This window comes from Acinonyx jubatus, chromosome A2 (genome assembly GCF_027475565.1).
Source record: "Acinonyx jubatus isolate Ajub_Pintada_27869175 chromosome A2, VMU_Ajub_asm_v1.0, whole genome shotgun sequence".
NCBI classification, from domain to species: Eukaryota; Metazoa; Chordata; class Mammalia; order Carnivora; family Felidae; genus Acinonyx; species Acinonyx jubatus.
In genome coordinates, this window is record NC_069383.1 from 151,312,540 (window position 1) to 151,329,357 (window position 16,818).

General features: G+C 58.6%; 3 protein-coding genes across 6 annotated transcripts in view; all 3 read left to right on the plus strand.

The window, feature by feature from the left end:
• The first annotated feature begins 395 nt into the window (after positions 1 to 395).
• GMIP (GEM interacting protein) lies at positions 396 to 9,817 on the plus strand. 4 transcript variants are annotated; one of them, XM_027038490.2, is made up of 21 exons: positions 396 to 557; positions 1,475 to 1,559; positions 2,023 to 2,098; positions 2,211 to 2,268; positions 2,585 to 2,710; positions 2,795 to 2,859; positions 2,935 to 3,042; positions 3,451 to 3,531; positions 3,634 to 3,804; positions 3,900 to 4,037; positions 4,305 to 4,501; positions 4,821 to 4,927; positions 5,001 to 5,090; positions 5,450 to 5,527; positions 5,596 to 5,750; positions 5,967 to 6,155; positions 6,251 to 6,388; positions 6,490 to 6,686; positions 7,026 to 7,413; positions 8,825 to 8,888; positions 9,018 to 9,817. In XM_027038490.2, the coding sequence occupies exons 1-21, from the start codon at positions 539 to 541 to the stop codon at positions 9,389 to 9,391; spliced, it is 2,904 nt and encodes a 967-aa protein (XP_026894291.1). In that variant the 5' UTR covers positions 396 to 538; the 3' UTR covers positions 9,392 to 9,817. The 4 variants fall into 4 exon arrangements, with proteins under 4 accessions (XP_026894291.1, XP_053075544.1, XP_053075545.1 ...); XM_053219569.1 differs by having other exon boundaries at positions 5,010 to 5,090; XM_053219570.1 differs by lacking the exon at positions 6,490 to 6,686 and having other exon boundaries at positions 5,967 to 6,115.
• Positions 9,818 to 10,712: 895 nt separating this feature from the next.
• LPAR2 (lysophosphatidic acid receptor 2) lies at positions 10,713 to 13,845 on the plus strand. The gene is made up of 3 exons (XM_027038495.2): positions 10,713 to 10,853; positions 11,916 to 12,657; positions 13,387 to 13,845. Exons 2-3 carry the CDS (start codon positions 11,916 to 11,918, stop codon positions 13,698 to 13,700), a joined length of 1,056 nt encoding a protein of 351 aa, XP_026894296.1. The 5' UTR covers positions 10,713 to 10,853; the 3' UTR covers positions 13,701 to 13,845.
• Positions 13,846 to 15,874: 2,029 nt separating this feature from the next.
• Positions 15,875 to 16,818, plus strand: part of PBX4 (PBX homeobox 4) — a 45,312-nt gene continuing 44,368 nt past the window's right edge. The window contains exon 1 of the mRNA XM_053219572.1: positions 15,875 to 16,557. The gene's annotated coding sequence lies outside the window, so the exon portion shown is untranslated. The remainder of the gene's footprint in view (positions 16,558 to 16,818) is intronic.

Here is a 16,818-nt window from a genome sequence, read left to right on the forward strand (position 1 = left end):
TCCAGCATTGGGAGACCGGATCCCGCTGGAATAGGATCCCGCTGGAATAGGTCCTCTCCACCAGGGGGCTCCAAGGCTCTGCGGAGCCTGGATGGGTTCAGGGGTCCAAGGCCCCTGGGCAGGGAAGTCACTGAGTCGTGGAGTGTGGAAGATTCAGGGGCAGGAGCCCGGGACCAGAGAGTGTGCTGGAGCTTTGGCGCCTTGCAAAGATCAGGCGAGGAGAACCCTGGCCAGGATGGAATCATGGGGTGCCCAGCCCTGGCCCCACACATCTTCCGCATCTCGGGCAGGGGGCGCAGGGGACGCGGTACACACTTCAGGGCCTCGGGGGCGTGGCCGAGCGGTTGAGGTGTAGTCGTGGGCGGAGCCTCTGATGAGCAGGGGCGTGTTCGCTCGCGGGCGTAGCCTCCGCTGGGCGGGGCTACGCAGAACCGCGGCGGTGGCGGCGGCGGCCGGGGCAGGAAACAGGGGCTGAGCCCCGCCAGCGCGAGATCCCATCCCAGACCCGGTCCCTGCCGAGCAATCCTCTGGTCTTGTCATGGACGCAGCAGAGCCGGGTAGGCGGTCCGGGGTATGGGATCCGAGAGAGACCTCCCCCAACTGTACCCCACCTCCTAAACTGAGGCGCTTCGCCTGTCCTTTTCCGTCCAGAGACCCGGGAAAGGAGTCAGGAATGGGAAGGACACGGGAATCCTCTATTGTGGGGACCCCCAAGCCTAGAGGGGCCCAGAACACCATTCCCTGACCCCCTCCCCCTTTGGAGTCTTCACCCCGGATGCCTGGGGGAGGGAGCCCAGGAAGGGGAAGTGGCCGCTTCTGCTTCTGATATTTGTGATGGGGGGCAGGGGGAGGGCGACGCAGCAGGATCCCTACTGAGGAGGGGCCATTGCTGATCTGGGCCCCTTAGAAGGGGGACTGTGGCAGAAATGTGGCAAGGTCCGACTTGTATTTCCGGCTCTCTTTGTGTCTCTGCTGTGCACGTTGAGTGTCACACGGTCTTTATGTTCCTCTGGTTTCAGTCTGCCTGTATGTGTTTGTGCCACAGGCTCTGTGCCGGCCTCTCCCACGTGTATTTCCATCTGTCTGGCCTGAGGTCCATGTGGTTCCATTGTCAAGCTGGCTCTCTCCCCAGGGACAGTGCTGCTGCATCTGGGGCATCTGTTTTGCCGCTTTGCTTCTGGGCCCATGTGTGTGTGGGTGTCTGTTCCTCTGAGCAGCTGCCCCTGTGTTGGGTTGTGCCTGATCCATCTGCCTGCCCTGAGCTGGCTTCACCCCAGGCCACACTGCCTCCATCCTGACTCTGACACCCACCCCCATCCCCCCCCTCCCCAAGGATCAGAACACTCTCTTTCTGTCTCCTCCCCTTCCTCCCCCCACCCCTTCAAAACAACCGGCTAAGGGCCTACCCTAGGTGTAAGTGCTGTGAGTGGAGGGAGGCCTCCATTGGCCCATGTGTGACACTCCCCTCCCCCAGGGCTACCCCCAGCTCCAGAGAACAGGAAGAGGTACAGTGACATCTTCCGGAGCCTGGACAACCTCGAGATCTCACTGGGGAACGTGTGAGTCTGAGCCTGGGCCACCCCCAAATCCCTAATCGTTTAGGTGCCTCACTAGGAACCTACAACGTCTGGATCCACTTACCTAATAACCTGAGAAGTCTTAAATGGGTCCCTCCAAAACACCTGAAAAATCCCAAAATCCAACCCCCCAGATCCACTGGAAATCCACAAAATGGTCCTAGGACCCCTCCCCATGTATTCTTCTTGTAACCCCTTAAAACATTTGAGATCCTTATAATCCCGCCCTATGAGCCCCAGATTTACCTGGGACCTTTCAAACTCTCTCAAGTCCCATGACAAAAAGTCACCTAATTTCCCCCAAAACCACTCAGACCTCCCACGTACAAGAGATGTCACAGAGGTAATGTCCAGGACCATCATTCAAACTGCCTTGGGGGCCCCCAGCACCCCTAGGCAGGACAGACTGGGTGGAGGGTGGCATCTTGACACCCTTACCTCCCAGGACCCTTGAGATGCTGCCTGGAGACCCCGTGCTTTCAGGAGACCCAGAGTCTGACAAGACCCCCACAGCCACTGAGGTGAAGGGCGGGACCAATGAGGCAGGGAGGAGGGGGCCTCCAGGAGGAGGGGCTCTAGGGGGTTGAGGCCGCTACCCTGCTTGCTCCTGAATGCTGTCTCCCTACCTCTCAGACCAGTGAAACCAGCCTTTGGAGTGGCCTCTCCCTGGAGGGTCCGGCACCCCTTACAGGTAGGGGGCTTTGAGGCCAGGGGAGTGGGGGCAGAAAGGACTCCTTCCCTCAGCAAGTCGTCACCGACTGCCTGTTCCACGTGCCAGGGAAACAACAGTACGCGACAGAGCTGAGCCCCTGCCCTCAGGGATCCCTCAGTCTGGGTGGAGAGTCAGTATAAAATTGCAACCTGGACAAGATCATAAAAGGGTGTTTGGGGAAAGCCACAGGGTATAGAATAGTGGTCACTGGTCTGGCCTTGGGGCTCAGGGAAAGCTTCCACAGCAGCCTCAGGGGTCGGGGGTCAGAGGTCAGAGGTCCACCCTCCTGCCCCAGGGGAAGAATTGGACCTGCGGCTCATTCGGACCAAGGGGGGTGTGGATGCAGCTCTGGAGTATGCCAAGACCTGGAGCCGCTATGCCAAGGAGCTGCTGGCCTGGACCGAGAAGAGAGCCAGCCTTGGTGAGGGTCCCTTCTACCCTGCCCCAGACCCCAGGCAGTGCCCGCACCCTGCCCAACTCAGACTCCGGCTGTCTCCCCCTGCAGAGCTAGAGTTTACCAAAAGCATCATGAAGATCGCCGAGGCTGGCAAGGTGGCAATCCACCAGCAGGTAGCTGTGACCAGATCCCCCCGCCCCGATCCCCTAGATCCTCGGTGTCCCCCAACACCTACTCTCCCACCCCAGAGCCATATGCCACTGCAGTACATCTATACCCTGTTTCTGGAACATGACCTCAGCCTGGGAGCCCTGGCCATGGAAACAGTGGCCCAGCAGAAAAGAAATTTCTCCCAGGTGAGGGGGCCCGGCCGCACGCCTTAGTCCATCCCCACCTCCCCAGGAGGAAGGCAAGGTTACCATCCAGGCTATTTTGCTGATGAGGAAGCTCAGGCCCAGGGATGCTGAGGAACTTGCCCAAGGTCACCCAGCAGAGATTCAAACCAGGCTTCCTGTACAATTGCAAAACTGTGCTTTTGCTCGTTTGCAGGGCTTGGGGGGAAAAGTGCCGAGTGTTCACAGGCAGAGAGCTTTGGCATCTCTGGGGCCAGGCTTTAGCAAGGATGAGGTGGGGACACTGCAGGGAGAGGGGGTGGGGAGCGTGCAGACCCAGAAAAGGGTCCAGAGGATGAAAGGCACGCGGTAGCGGGAAGCAGAAAGACTGGGTGGCCCTGAGGCAGCACCCCCATCTGTCCCCCTCGCCAGCCCCTGGCAGCCAAACGAACTGAGATCGAGAAGTGGCGGAAGGAGTTTAAGGAGCAGTGGCTGAAAGAGCAGAAGCGGATGGTGAGGCCTGGCAGGGTGGGTACCAGCGTGTGGCTGGTGGGTGAGAGGAAGCTGTGCTGATCTATCCCCTTCTGTCCCTGTCCCCGCCCCCCACGACCCCAGAATGAGGCGGTGCAGGCACTGCGGAGGGCCCAGCAACAGTACCTGCAGCGCAGCGAGGACCTGTGGGTTCGCTCCCAGGCGTCCCCTGAGGACCCGGTACCCCAGGCCTCGCCAGGACCCAGCAAACAGCAGGAGCGGCGGCGGCGATCACGAGAGGAGGCTCAGGCCAAGGTGGGGACCTGGCCCCGTGCCGCACCCCCCCCAGCACTTCGGTGCGCCCCACCCCACACTCCATCCCACCGGTGCCCCGGCCTCGGTTTCCCCAGGCACAGGAGGCCTTGGCGCTGTACCAGGCCTGTGTCCGCGAGGCCAACGCACGGCAGCAGGACCTGGAGGCCGCCAAGCAGCGGATCGTGTCGCATGTGCGCAAGCTGGTGCTGCAGGGGGATGAAGTGCTGAGGCGGGTGAGGCCTTTTCCCACTGCCGCCCCCCAGCTGAGGGCCCCCTGCCCCTAACCCTTCTCCAGGGCGCCAGAACTCCTCCCTAGACAGCCAGTTTCCACCCTCAGTCCATGAGGGCACCTCGGCCTCTCGAGTCCTGCCCTTACCCCACTCCATCCAGGCCAGGCTCTGATCACACCCTCCTCCCTAAGCTGCCCCCAAACCCTGACCATGCTGGTGTCTCTAAAGTTCAGGCTCTGCTCCTCTCTCACTGTAGTCTGCTCCCCACAGGTGACCCTGGGACTGTTAGGGCTTCGAGGGGCGCAAGCAGAGCGTGGTCCCCGTGCCTTCTCTGCCCTGGCTGAGTGCTGTGAGCCCTTTGAGCCTGGCCAGCGCTACCAGGAGTACGTGAGGGCGCTGCGGCCCGAGGCCCCACCACCCCCGCCGCCTGCCTTCTCCTTCCAGGAGTTCGTGCCCACTGCACACAGGTGGGCCCCCTGGGAGCAGGGTCAGGAATGAGATCCAGAGACACAGTTTCAGGCTGTTGGAGCCACCAGGCTGAGTACTCAGGGTCAGGAAACTCAATGAGGTTTTGAGTTCTTGGATTAATACCGAGGCTCTTATTTTGGGGGAGGGGTCCCAGTTCTGGGAGAGTCCGAACTTCGGGGTCACTGTACTGGGTGCTCACTGGTGTCAAGGCTTGCAGCAGACCCAAGTGCTTGGATTTGGGTCCTAAATGCAATGCCTAGGTGATCTCATCCCAGGGCAGTTTCCTGGTTATCAGAGCCCTCATGCTTCTCCTTTCAGCTCCCCTCTGGACACAAGAAAGAAGCTCTCTGGCCCCCTACCCCCACGGCTGGATGAGAGCGCGGCTGAGGCAGGCCCTTGGGATGATGTAGGCACAGGCTGCCAGGGTGAGTTCAGTGAGGGGTGGGCAGGAGTGGTGCCGGGGCAAGGGTCCATCCTAATTGACCTGTTCCCTTCTAGGGACTCCAGGCCCCACTCCAAGCAGCGACGTGGACAGCGTGGGTGGTAGCAGTGAGTCTCGGTCCCTGGACTCTCCCACTTCCAGCCCAGGTGGGGCCAGGACCTGACCGTAACCCATTCCCTACGTCTAACCGCCTTCCAGACCCTGGCCAGGCTCTGACCCTCAGTCTCTAACCTATCACTTGACCTCTGACCTACCTGCACTCCTGACCTATTTCCTATATCCTCTGATTTATTCTCTTGAGCTAATTTCTGAACCGACCCCCAGATCGCTGACCCATTTCTGCAACCCCTAACCTCTGCCTTGAACTCCCTCCGGATCTCTAACCGTTCCCCCAAGGGCATCTGTGGGTGGTTCTGGAAAGCCTAAAAACCAGGCATATCTCCTTAGCCCTGGCGCTTCCTAATGACCCCTGTGACCCCCGACCTCTGTGACCCTATGACTCCAGGCCCTGGCACAAGGCGGTTGGTGAAGGTGTCATCCACAGGCACCGAGTCCTCAGATGACTTTGAGGAGCGAGACCCTGGTGAGGCTGGAAGCAGGTGGGGCATGGCAGGGGGTGGACCAGGCACCCCTGACCCTGTATCCCCACAGACCTGGGAGATGGGCTGGAGAACGGCTCAGGAAGCCCCTTCAGGAAGTGGACACTATCTGGCGCAGCCCAGACCCACCGACTACGGCGGCTACGGGGCCCAGCCAAGTGCCGCGAGTGTGAAGCCTTCATGGTCAGCGGGATTGAGTGTGAGGAGGTGCGGCCTGGGCCCATTAGCCAGTGACCTGCTATGACCCCAGTGACCTCCCTGACCCCAGGCACCTGACCTGAAATCCCTATGACCTTTCTGCCCTTGGGACCTGCCCTGATCTAAAGATGTCCTATGAGCCCCCTGCCCCCTGAGGATCCCTACGACCTTCTCTTCCCCTGCTGACCTCTGATGACCTCCTTGACCCTATAACCTTCCCTTCAGTGCTTTCTGACCTGCCACAAGCGGTGCCTGGAGACTCTACTGATCCTCTGTGGACATAAGCGACTCCCCGCCCGGACTGCCCTCTTTGGGGTTGACTTCCTGCAGCTGCCCAGGGACTTCCCGGAGGAGGTGCCCTTTGTGATCACCAGGTGCACGGCCGAGATAGAACAGCGTGCCCTGGGTGTGCAGGTGCCGCCTTGACTCTTGACCATCCCCAATAGTGACCTGGTCCTCTTGATGGCTGTATCGTAAGCCAGATGTCCATTTCCTGCCTTGCCCTGCAGGGCATTTATCGGATCAGCGGGTCCCGGGTCCGCGTGGAGCGGCTATGCCAGGCTTTCGAGAATGGCCGAGGGTTGGTGGACATGTCAGGAAACTCCCCTCACGATGTCTCGAGTGTCCTCAAGCGATTCCTCCAGGAGGTGGGTACTCAGTGGCTCAGGGGTAGGGGCCGGGCGGGCTCAGGCTGAGGACCCTCTGCAGCCCACCCACACCCATGTCCCTCCCACCATTCCACCCTCAGCTCACTGACCCCGTGGTCCCCTTCCACCTCTACGACGCCTTCATCTCTCTGGCTAAGACCCTGCATGCAGACCCTGGGCACGACCCTGGGACCCCCAGCCCCAGCCCTGAGGTTATCTGCTCGCTGAAGACCCTCTTGGTGCAGCTGCCTGACTCTAACTACAGCACCCTGCGGCACCTGGTGGCCCATCTGTTCAGGTGTGCACTGTCCCTGACCTTGAAATGTGATTTCTGACCTAAGGCACGGATCTGTGACCCTGTCCCTGGACATATGACTACTCATCTCTGGGACTGACCCCTGCCACTGACTTCTGACCTTTGCATGTGTTTTCTGAGCTCTGAATCTTAATAGATGATTCCAGACTTTGGGTGCTGACCCCTGATCTCCATTGCCAGGCATGTAGCTGCTGGTCTCAATGACCGGGACCACTTACCCAGGACTTGGGCAAGTGGCCGCTAGCCTGGCCTACAGCTCCTCCCTGATGACCAATGACCACGCATGCCATGCCCTGACCCTTTTCCTCATACTGTCCCCAGGGTGGCTGCACAGTTTGAGGAAAACAAGATGTCTGCCAACAACCTGGGCATTGTGTTTGGGCCAACGCTGCTGCGGCCACCAGACGGTCCAGGGGCAGCTGGTGCTGGCCCTGTCACCTGCCTGCTAGACTCTGGGCACCAGGCTCAGCTCATTGAGTTCCTCATTGTTAACTACGAGCAAATCTTTGGGATGGACGACCTCCCCGTGGCCACTGAGCCTCCACCCCAAGACCCCAGTCCAGCTCCTGGGGCTCTCACAATCAACCCCCAGCCACCACCCTCATACCCTGCCTCAGATCCCCTGCCCTCAGTCCTAACCTCGGACCCCAACCCAGACCCTGATCCCCACAGTACCTTGGAGAAGCATCCTGAAGCTACGCCTCCTGAGGTAGGAACCCACTGGGCCCACAGACGGGTAGGCCGCCTCTGCATTTAAGCGTCTCACTCTCCTGTCTCCCTTCCTTCCTTTGCCTTTAAAATTTCCTCTTTCATCCCCTTTGTCCCTTCCTTATTTACCTTGTGCTCATTCTGGAAGGAAAAGAGAAGAATGGAACGGGGTGGGGGGGGTAATAAGGGAGGAACAACAAGGTATAGCTCTGCAGTTACTAACAAGGGTGATCATTTACTCCTTCAACGGAACATTTATTGAACACCTAGTGTGTACCGAGCATTGTTGTAGCAGGCATTACACATACATCAGTGAGTAAATTATTGAGAGACCCCATCCTTTTGGTGACTGCACTCTAGTGGGGACAAGACCAACAATAAAAAAAAAAAAAAAAATAGGATAGATACAAAGTCAGTTTATAGGACATTACGAGGTGACAAGTACTATGGAGAAAAGAAAGGGTAGCATAAGGTAAGGGACACTGGGGGCACCAAGGAGAGGTGGAGGGCAGCTTGTAGCAGTAAATAGGATTCTGTGGGCTGGTCCCATGGAGAAGGTGGATTCGAGCAAGGACTGGAACAATGTGGGAACAATCTGGGGAACGGTGTTCCAAAGAGAGCAGCCGGTGCAAAGGCCCCAAGGTAAGAACATTCCTGGTGTGTTTAGGGCACAGCCCCAAGCCATAATGAATTACTGAGGAGAAGGTGCTAGAAAGTGAAGCCAAAGAGGGGTCTTAATGCCTTTAATGCCCTTAATGCCACACAGACCGTGCACCTACTATGCATGGGCACTGCATAAGCGTCCTATCCTCACCACGGCTGTGAGAGGTAGACACTGTTAGTGAAAACCATTTACAGATGAGACTCCTACAGGGGGCTTCCCTGTCCCTCAGGTCCTGATACACATATCATTCCTTAGAACATGGACCCCCCCCCCCCCCCCGACAAGCAGCCCAGAACTGGCGAAGGAGCAGTCAGTGAGTTCTGGGTCTCTGAGAAATGGAATGGTTCAGAAAGTGCTTGGGACATGTGGAAAGAACTCCAGCAGCTATTAGCATTTAACTAAAGGATGAACTGAAGGATACACAGATCAACTAAAAAGCAGGTGCAAGGTTGCAGAGAAGGAGGGAGACAGGTAGTTCCCCTGGTCCTAATGTGGACGTGGCTGAGTCACTCCCTGGGCTGGCCCTCTGCTGAGCAAGGGCATTCCTGCCTTCATGGAGCCCACAGTCGAAATTAATAACATTGCTCTGCACGAGGGGACAAGCAGTACACTGTTAAGGGCATCGTCTCCCCAGATACCCAAACTGCCAAAGATCTTTTGCATGTGGAACAAACCCTCAGGTTTCCCAAGAGTCTCAAAGAACTGGAATTTTATTGTTGGGGTTTTGGTCTTCGGTTTGTTCCTGTAGATTCCAGTTCCACAGAGTGACGACAGAGAAGTGGCTGATGACACCAAAGAGGAAGGAGAGGAAGGTGAGTAAGTAGGGGGGAGCCCAGGAGTTATAGGGATATCCTTGCTTGGGGTGGTTTAGCTGACAGATGACTCCCAGGAGATACCCTGAGGACTTAGGGATGCTCAGCACTGACCACCCCAACCCACAGTGTCCAGCCAAGGTCCAGAGGACTCACTCCTGGGAACACAATCCCGTGGTCACTTCAGCCGCCAGCCAGTGAAATATCCCCGGGGCGGCGTTCGGCCAGTCACCCACCAGCTGTCCAGCTTGGCCCTGGTGGCTTCCAAATTGTGTGAGGAGACCCTTGTGACATCAGTGCCCCGAGGAAGCTTGCGGAGGAGGGGACCTGGCCCTACCGCCTCCTCCCCTGAGGGCAGCCCTCTGCGCCGCACCCCGCTGCCCAAGCATTTTGAGATCACCCAAGAGACAGCCCGGCTACTCTCCAAGCTACACAGCGAGGCTGTGCCCAAGGCCACCTGCTGCCCAGACTCCCAACCTGAGGAAGTCGAGGACCATCTCTGACCATCCCAGCATTCTGACCAAGGGGGAAAGGACTCAGAAGGTGTTTGTTCAGCTGGGGTGTCTGGAGAGTTCCTGTAAGGAAAGACTACATGGCCTCAGGTACTAAAACCCTTTTGGAGGCAATATATCAGGATCCCTCAACTGGACACCGGTCACTGCCAAGCATCAGGGCCACTCAGGTTCAGAGAGGTTAGTCAGGGTCAATGCTCAGGGTCAATATAGGTCATGGGATTCTTGACATCCACTCTAGTCTCTGACCCCTAGGACAGGGGTGCCTTTTGCTACTTTGGTTGTGGCCACTCCCCTACCTCTGCCTGTCTTCTTAGCTGACCTCAGGTGACCAGCACTTGGGAGTGGGCAGCCCAAACTCAACATCCAGGTGGTACCTGGGGTGTGATGGCCTCAGAATAAACTGTGTCCTTTATACCCTTGAATGTCTTTCTTTGCCAGGGGAGGGTGATGGGAGAGAGGGGTGAGGGTAGCATCCTTTGGCCCCATTTACCCACCAGAGACACCAAGGCCCCCTTTCATCCCCAAACATGCTTGAGCACCTACAGGCAGTACGGGCTGAACCCGGGCACCAGGCTGAGTCACACCGGCCCGGCCCTCCCGGAGCTCCACGTCCCCGATCCGGTCCTGCATAATCAAACAAATATAACAAAGTGCAGATAACTGGGACAATGGGGCTGTGTGTTCTGGGCTGTGGGAGCCCAGGGCCGCCACAAGCCGGGGCCGGGCAGCGGGCAGCGCTGCCGGGGGTGGAGGGCGTGGGGGCGGGATTTTCGAGAAACTTGAGTGCTCCCGGAGGGTCACCTGGGGCCGGAGAGGTCCGAGGGGCACCGGAGGCCGCTGCGCGCGGTAGCTGAGCGCTCAAGAAACGGAGGCGGGGCGGGGGTCCCGGCTGTAGGAGCCCAGTCGGATCAGGGCGTGGCTTGGAACTCAGCGACGGATTGGACGCCAGGGAGCGGGCGGGGTGGCCGGGCGGGGGCGCGGACCCTGAGACCACCCGGAGCTGCGCCCAGGCTGCGCGAGGTCACTGCGGTAATTCTCGGGACTTGAGTGACTCAGCCCCCGGAAGGCTCGAAACTGCGTGCGTGTGGGGTGCGCGAGGACGGGGGCGGGGGTCCCGCGCCGGAAGTGGAGAGGGGCGACCGAGAGGCCGTGAGGCCTGGAGGAAATGAGGGGGCGGAGGGGGGGGCTGAGGTTCCGGGAGACCTTGTCCGTACCGCAGCCGCCGGGCTCCCCCAGGTGGCAGAGACGGGGCGGGGCTCCCCCAGGTGGCGAGGGCGGGGCGCTGCGCCAAGGCAGGGGCGGGACCCCGCCTCCCGTGCTCTTTTGGCTGCCGGCGCCCAGCGCACTCGGACGCTCCTCGGCTCCCCGCCGCGGTCACCAGGCTATGGGGCTGGGGCCCGCCCCGACCCCCGGGGAGGCCGCCCCTACTGCGGCGTGACGGGCGTCCCAGGTGAGGCGGGTACTGACGGTGGTAGGTGGGCGCGGGTCCCAGGTAGGGCGCGGCACGTGCCTGCGGGGCCCGGGCCCGCCCCTTGCCCCCCTCCTCTCCTGTTCCCCAGCTCCTCCTCTAGCCTGGGGGCGCCGGGAGGCCCGGCCGGCTGCAGCCTCCCTGACCGCCCCCTTTGTCCGCGAGGGTGCCAGGGTCCGCCGACCCACTCAGAAAGGCCCGATGCCCCGCCCGCTTCAGGAGCGCTCGCGCCCAAAGCCCGCCGCCCAACTTCTGGGGCTGCCTTGCTGTCCAACTCTGATAGACCTGGTCACCTCCACGCTCTCGCACGGACAGCAGTGACCCCACCCTGCGCACACACGTCCCCTGGGCTCTGCTCCCTTCGATGATCCCAGCACCAAACAGACCCTCCCTCACTTAACTTTCACAGCTCACGCCCCCTTTGTTCCTCCCTCCCCCCATCCCTAGTACAGGTTGGCCGCGCTTGGGCAGATGATTTCTTGTTGGTTTTTTGTTTGGCTTATTTTGCTTCTTTATTTGATTTTTTTTTTATTTAAAAAATTTTTTTTAATGTTTGTTTTGGGAGAGAGAGAGCATCAGTAGGGGAGGGGCAGAGAGAGAGAGAGAGACAGACAGACAGACAGACTCTGAAGCAGGCTCCAGGCTCTGAGCTGTCAGCACAGAGCCCTACTCGGGGCTAGAACCCACAAACCACAAGATCATGACCTGAGCCAAAAGCAGGCGTTTAACCGACTGGGCCACTCAGACGCCCCTTATTTTTCTCCTTTAGACTAAAAAAGAAAAAAAAGCCAGTCATTTGATTTGGGAGATATCTTTGTAAGCGTCTTAGTAGTCAATAAGCAACCGCTGCCCATCCCCCCGCACTCCCACCCTGTAGCTTGCTTTCCCAGGTTACCCTGGTCTCCACCACGGCCACTTTACCCTGAGGCATCTGACTTTGAGACCCTTGCCCTTCCTGTCCTGACCCTCCCCTCTGGCCGCTGCTCCTTCCTGTATCCTTCCAACAAATGCCACCTGCGCTGACCTCTCCCTCTGTGCCCCCAGATGGTCAGCATGGGCCAGTGCTACTACAATGAGACCATCGGCTTCTTCTACAACAACAGTGGCAAGGAGCTCAGCTCCCACTGGCGGCCCAAGGATGTAGTTGTGGTGGCTCTGGGGCTGACCGTCAGCGTGCTGGTGCTGCTGACCAACCTGCTGGTGATCGCGGCCATCGCCTCCAACCGCCGCTTCCACCAGCCCATTTACTACCTGCTGGGCAACCTGGCTGCAGCTGACCTCTTTGCCGGTGTGGCCTACCTCTTCCTCATGTTCCACACGGGCCCTCGCACTGCGCGGCTCTCGGTGGAGGGCTGGTTTGTGCGGCAGGGCCTGCTGGACACGAGCCTGACGGCGTCAGTGGCCACGCTGCTGGCCATCGCTGTGGAGCGGCACCGCAGTGTGATGGCCGTGCAGCTGCACAGCCGCCTGCCCCATGGCCGAGTCGTCATGCTCATCGTGGGGGTGTGGGTGGCCGCGCTGGGCCTGGGGCTGCTGCCCGCCCACTTCTGGCACTGCCTCTGTGCCCTGGACCGCTGCTCACGCATGGCCCCCCTGCTCAGCCGTTCCTACCTGGCCGTCTGGGCCCTGTCCAGCCTGCTTGTCTTCCTGCTCATGGTGGCTGTCTACACCCGAATTTTCTTCTATGTGAGGCGGAGGGTGCAGCGCATGGCAGAGCATGTCAGCTGCCACCCTCGCTACCGAGAGACCACACTCAGCCTGGTCAAGACCGTTGTCATCATTCTGGGTGAGTGAGTGCCCTCAGCTGGCCCAGGGTTGCAGGACCCCTGCTTCCCCCACCCAACTCCCACGAGACAGGGGAGGGGAGGATTTGGGTGGGGAATGTTCTCCAAGGAGGTGACACCTGAGCAGAGACCTGAAAGCTGGGGAAGGGAAGAGTTCCAGGCAGAGGGGACAGAAGGTGAGAGCCCCGCAGGACTGGGCCAGTGTCTCCAAAGAGGAGGCCGGCGTGGCTGGAGAGAAGCAAGAGAGAAGGTCAGCATCGCCTCGAAGGGCACAGGCAAGAGTCAGATTTTGTTCTGAGTTCTGGGGGGAAGAAGCCCTTAAGAGTTCTTAGCAGGGAGGAACGAGATCAGTCTGGCTGTTGAGTAGTCTGAGTGGGGGAGGCGGCAAGGTGTATCCCAGGAGGATACACCCCCATACCCCAAGATCGAAGAGTGCCTCTTCCCTACGATCCCCTCCCTCCCCGCCCCAAGTAACTGGCCTGTCCCACAGTGACCTCCTTTTCCCCACAGAACCAGCCTCCATGTAGAAATGCCCAGCACCCTATCTACCGTGTACCGGTTAGGAAAGGTATCCCTCTGGCAGACAGATCAGAGAACCGTGTCCGGCCGCTCTTGCCCTGCAACAGTGGCTGTTGTCTGGGCTCCAGAGACCCCTCCAGCCCTGAGCTCTAAGCTGTGGGTGCCAGGCCCCCTGCTAGCCGGCTCTGCTTACCTCAGGCTCCATCCTGCAGGGGCGTTCGTGGTCTGCTGGACGCCGGGCCAGGTGGTGCTGCTTCTGGACGGTCTGGACTGCAAGTCCTGCAATGTTCTGGCTGTGGAGAAGTATTTCCTACTCTTGGCTGAGGCCAACTCACTGGTCAATGCCGTGGTGTACTCGTGCCGAGATGCTGAGATGCGCCGCACCTTCCGCCGACTCCTCTGCTGTCTGTGCCTTCGCCGGTCCACGCACGAATCTGCCCGCTACGCACCCTCCACCCGAACGGGTGCCAGCACTCGCATCATGCTTCCTGAGAATGGCCATCCCCTGATGGACTCCACCCTTTAGCCAACCTGGGACTTCACTGGGGTGCTGCAGTTGCCAGATCGTAGCCCCTGACCACTCGTGGACGCACCTGGCTCTACCCAATCTGCAGGACAGACTTAAAGGCAGACCCCCAGTCTGCCGTGGCACAACTCCACTGCCAGTCTTCCCCAGGCACACAGCTCTGCCTGCTCCGGGGGCCTGGGGGTGTGGGGTCACCTCTAAATGCGCAGGAGCAAAGTCAGATGGGGTTCAGGAATCTGCTAATTAATCATCTCAGGTTTTGGGGGTTTTAACTGACATTTTCTATTTTTACCACACATCCCTGGTAAACCCTGTGGACTGCTTCCTTGTCTGTGGTGATGTGGGTGTCAAAGATGGGAGAGATGAGGCCACCCCGCCCAGTGAGACAGGGTGACACGGACCGTGGATGCACCATCTGCCTGAAGCTGATTCTTTAGGGGCGCAGACTGAGGGGTGCTGAGTGTGATCTGGGAAAAGGTTTGTGGCCCCTTGCAGCCTCTGGGGTCTTGTCTGTCCGTTATTAGAATCGAGGGGGTCTGTGGGGGAGAGCATGATATAAGGAGTAAGTCTTTCCACTGAGGTCTCCAGAGCATTTTCTATCATCAACTCAGAGAGTCCCGTCTGTCCCTGTGTCCCAGAATTGTCCGCCTCAGCTCAGGCTAGGCTGGGATCTCCTCAGCCCTGTTCTCTTTCATCTTTGATCTCTGCACGGCTGTTACTCTCTCTTTTTTAAGTAATCTCTACATCCAACATGGGGCTCAAACTCACAACCCCAAGATCAGGAACTGCATGTTCTACCGACTGAGCCAGCCAGGTGCCCCGCTCCATTTCTCTTGTTGGAGGTCTTACACACATTCTCTTTGCCTCGGTCTCCTCTGCCTGTTCCCCTGCCTCGAACTCACCCTCTTTCTCCTGCCTGCCCTTTCGTCTGAGTCCAGGTCATTAATAGTCAGGTGTGTCCATCCCCTTCCCTGCCCCCCGACCAAGGGGAGTAGGGCCCATGGAGCAGGATGCAGGATTTTAGAGTTGCCATTTCCCAGGCTCCTCTGATGTGCCTGGCACTCTGATAAGCACTGTAGTTGCGTTATTTAATCATCACTTGCATCTTGTGGTGCAGGTATGACACTTACTTTCACAGGACAGGAGCTCAGAGGGGTTGCCATCTGGCCTGCGGTTGCACAGCTTCAAAAGACACAGAGATGAATCAAGGGACTAGAGAGGCACCTGGGGAGAGGGCTTTGGATTCCCCACAGAGTCAAGAGTTGGTCACAACCTCAGCTTGGTTTTCCTCCTCTCACCCCACAGCCCCCCAAGGCTCAGACATGCCATGATGAGTCCCCTCTCAGGTGCTCATAAAGGCACCCTGCTAGGTACAGTGTAGACCAGAATCTGGATTCTCTGCTTCCGCTTAAGGGGGGGCAGGGGGATACAAGGTTATAGCCTCTTAAGGTTCACATGCTAAATAAAAGCCTCCCATTGGAGGCCAAATTCTTAAATCACTAAAGCACGCATTGTTGAAGAACGAAAAACATCTAGGTCCCTTCTTCACTGAATGGGGCTGGGTTTCCCTTTGGGAAAACTCCCCCTGCCCTAAGACAGCTCTGTGGGGCGGCAAGAATGAACCGGGATGCTGGAGACTTCAGGATCCGAGGTGGGCAGCATGTCTTCTAGGGCCTGAGGCCTGAAATCTCCAGAGATGATGACCCTCCCACCATATGCCTGGGCACAGGCCCGTGAAAGGCAGCCCTTGCCTCTGCGGGACTCCAGGCCCATTGGACAGACACGTCACTTTAGGTGCCAAAGCCACTTCGTATGGGGTGGGGACCCCAAATGGCCTCCCAAAGGCAGTTTTAAGTTTCACTTGCTCTGAGCTGGCCGCTCGCGCACTAGTATCCTCCGGGCTCTAACCCACACTCCTCTGGTCTCCTTTGGCATCTTGTCCCATCGATTTTTCCCTCTTCTGTAGGTGTCTCCGCCATGCAAGTTTTGGTCCCTAAAGCTTTCAACCCTCCGTCCCCACTGTTCTCTGAAAGACACTGAAATCACACACAACTTTGAGGTTTCACGTACAGGGCTGCTGAACTTTTGTACGGGGCAACTGACAACAGTCATGGTCGCCACAACTTCTAGTACTTCCTCTTACTGGGACCGAGTGGCAGGTTTCCTTGATTGGGGAGCTTCCAAAGGGGTTCTTCACATCCCGCATCACTCATTTCCATTCCCTGCCGTCCTCTTCGGAGTCCTCCAATCCAGTCACACCAGATAGGGTGACTGTGTTTCCTCTCCAGCGGCAATGAGAAGATGGGCCTTGGCCTGAGGGGTTTCCAGAGGGACTGAGGACCCTTGAGGAGCCTGCGTCTTGAATCTGTCCTCAGAGAAAACGGGCTCCAGCGGGTCCTGTGACTTTGGAGAAGGGATTCGTGTCCAGTCCGTTCCTTTTCTCTCACACGATGAGCCTTCTCTGACGCTGTGAGGTCTGGTGGTTTGAAACAAAAGACCTGTGGACATCCACTCTTACTTGGGGTGGGTTCACCTCAGAGCAGACCCTCAGGAAGCATCCTTCAGTAGCTCAGTGACCGCGTGCTAGGGTTTTGAAGGCCCATTCCGGAGTAGATGGAGAGAGTGAATCAGCGGGCGATCACTCGTCAGCCAGACCTGGAAAAGAGCATTGATTTCTGCAGGCGAGAAAATCACTCACTTCAAACCCTCCAGCCACCATCACCACACACAACTGCACCCCGCGTGGAAAGCTCTAGAGGGAAGCGCCGGGAGGCCAGGAGCCCTAGTGCCCATCTGACGGGGCCGAGACTGAGGGGACCATTAGGGGACTGGGTGTTAGGGCTTCTGGAGATGAATGGTGAGTGTTGGCGAGGATCTGAGAATCATAGGGATTTCTGAGAAAGGAAGGGGTGGCCTGAAGAGTGGGGTACTCTGAGGAGGGCGGGGGGTGTCTGGGACACGGGGGCCACTGAGGAAGAGTGGGGACCGTTGAGGAGTGGAGGCTCTCAGGAGGAATGGGGGCTCTGAGGAGGGGTGGGGGCTCTGGCGGGGAGTACAGGGCGTGAGGAGGTAGCGGGGATGGTCTCTGAGGAGACTTGAGGGTCTCTTGAGGAAAAAT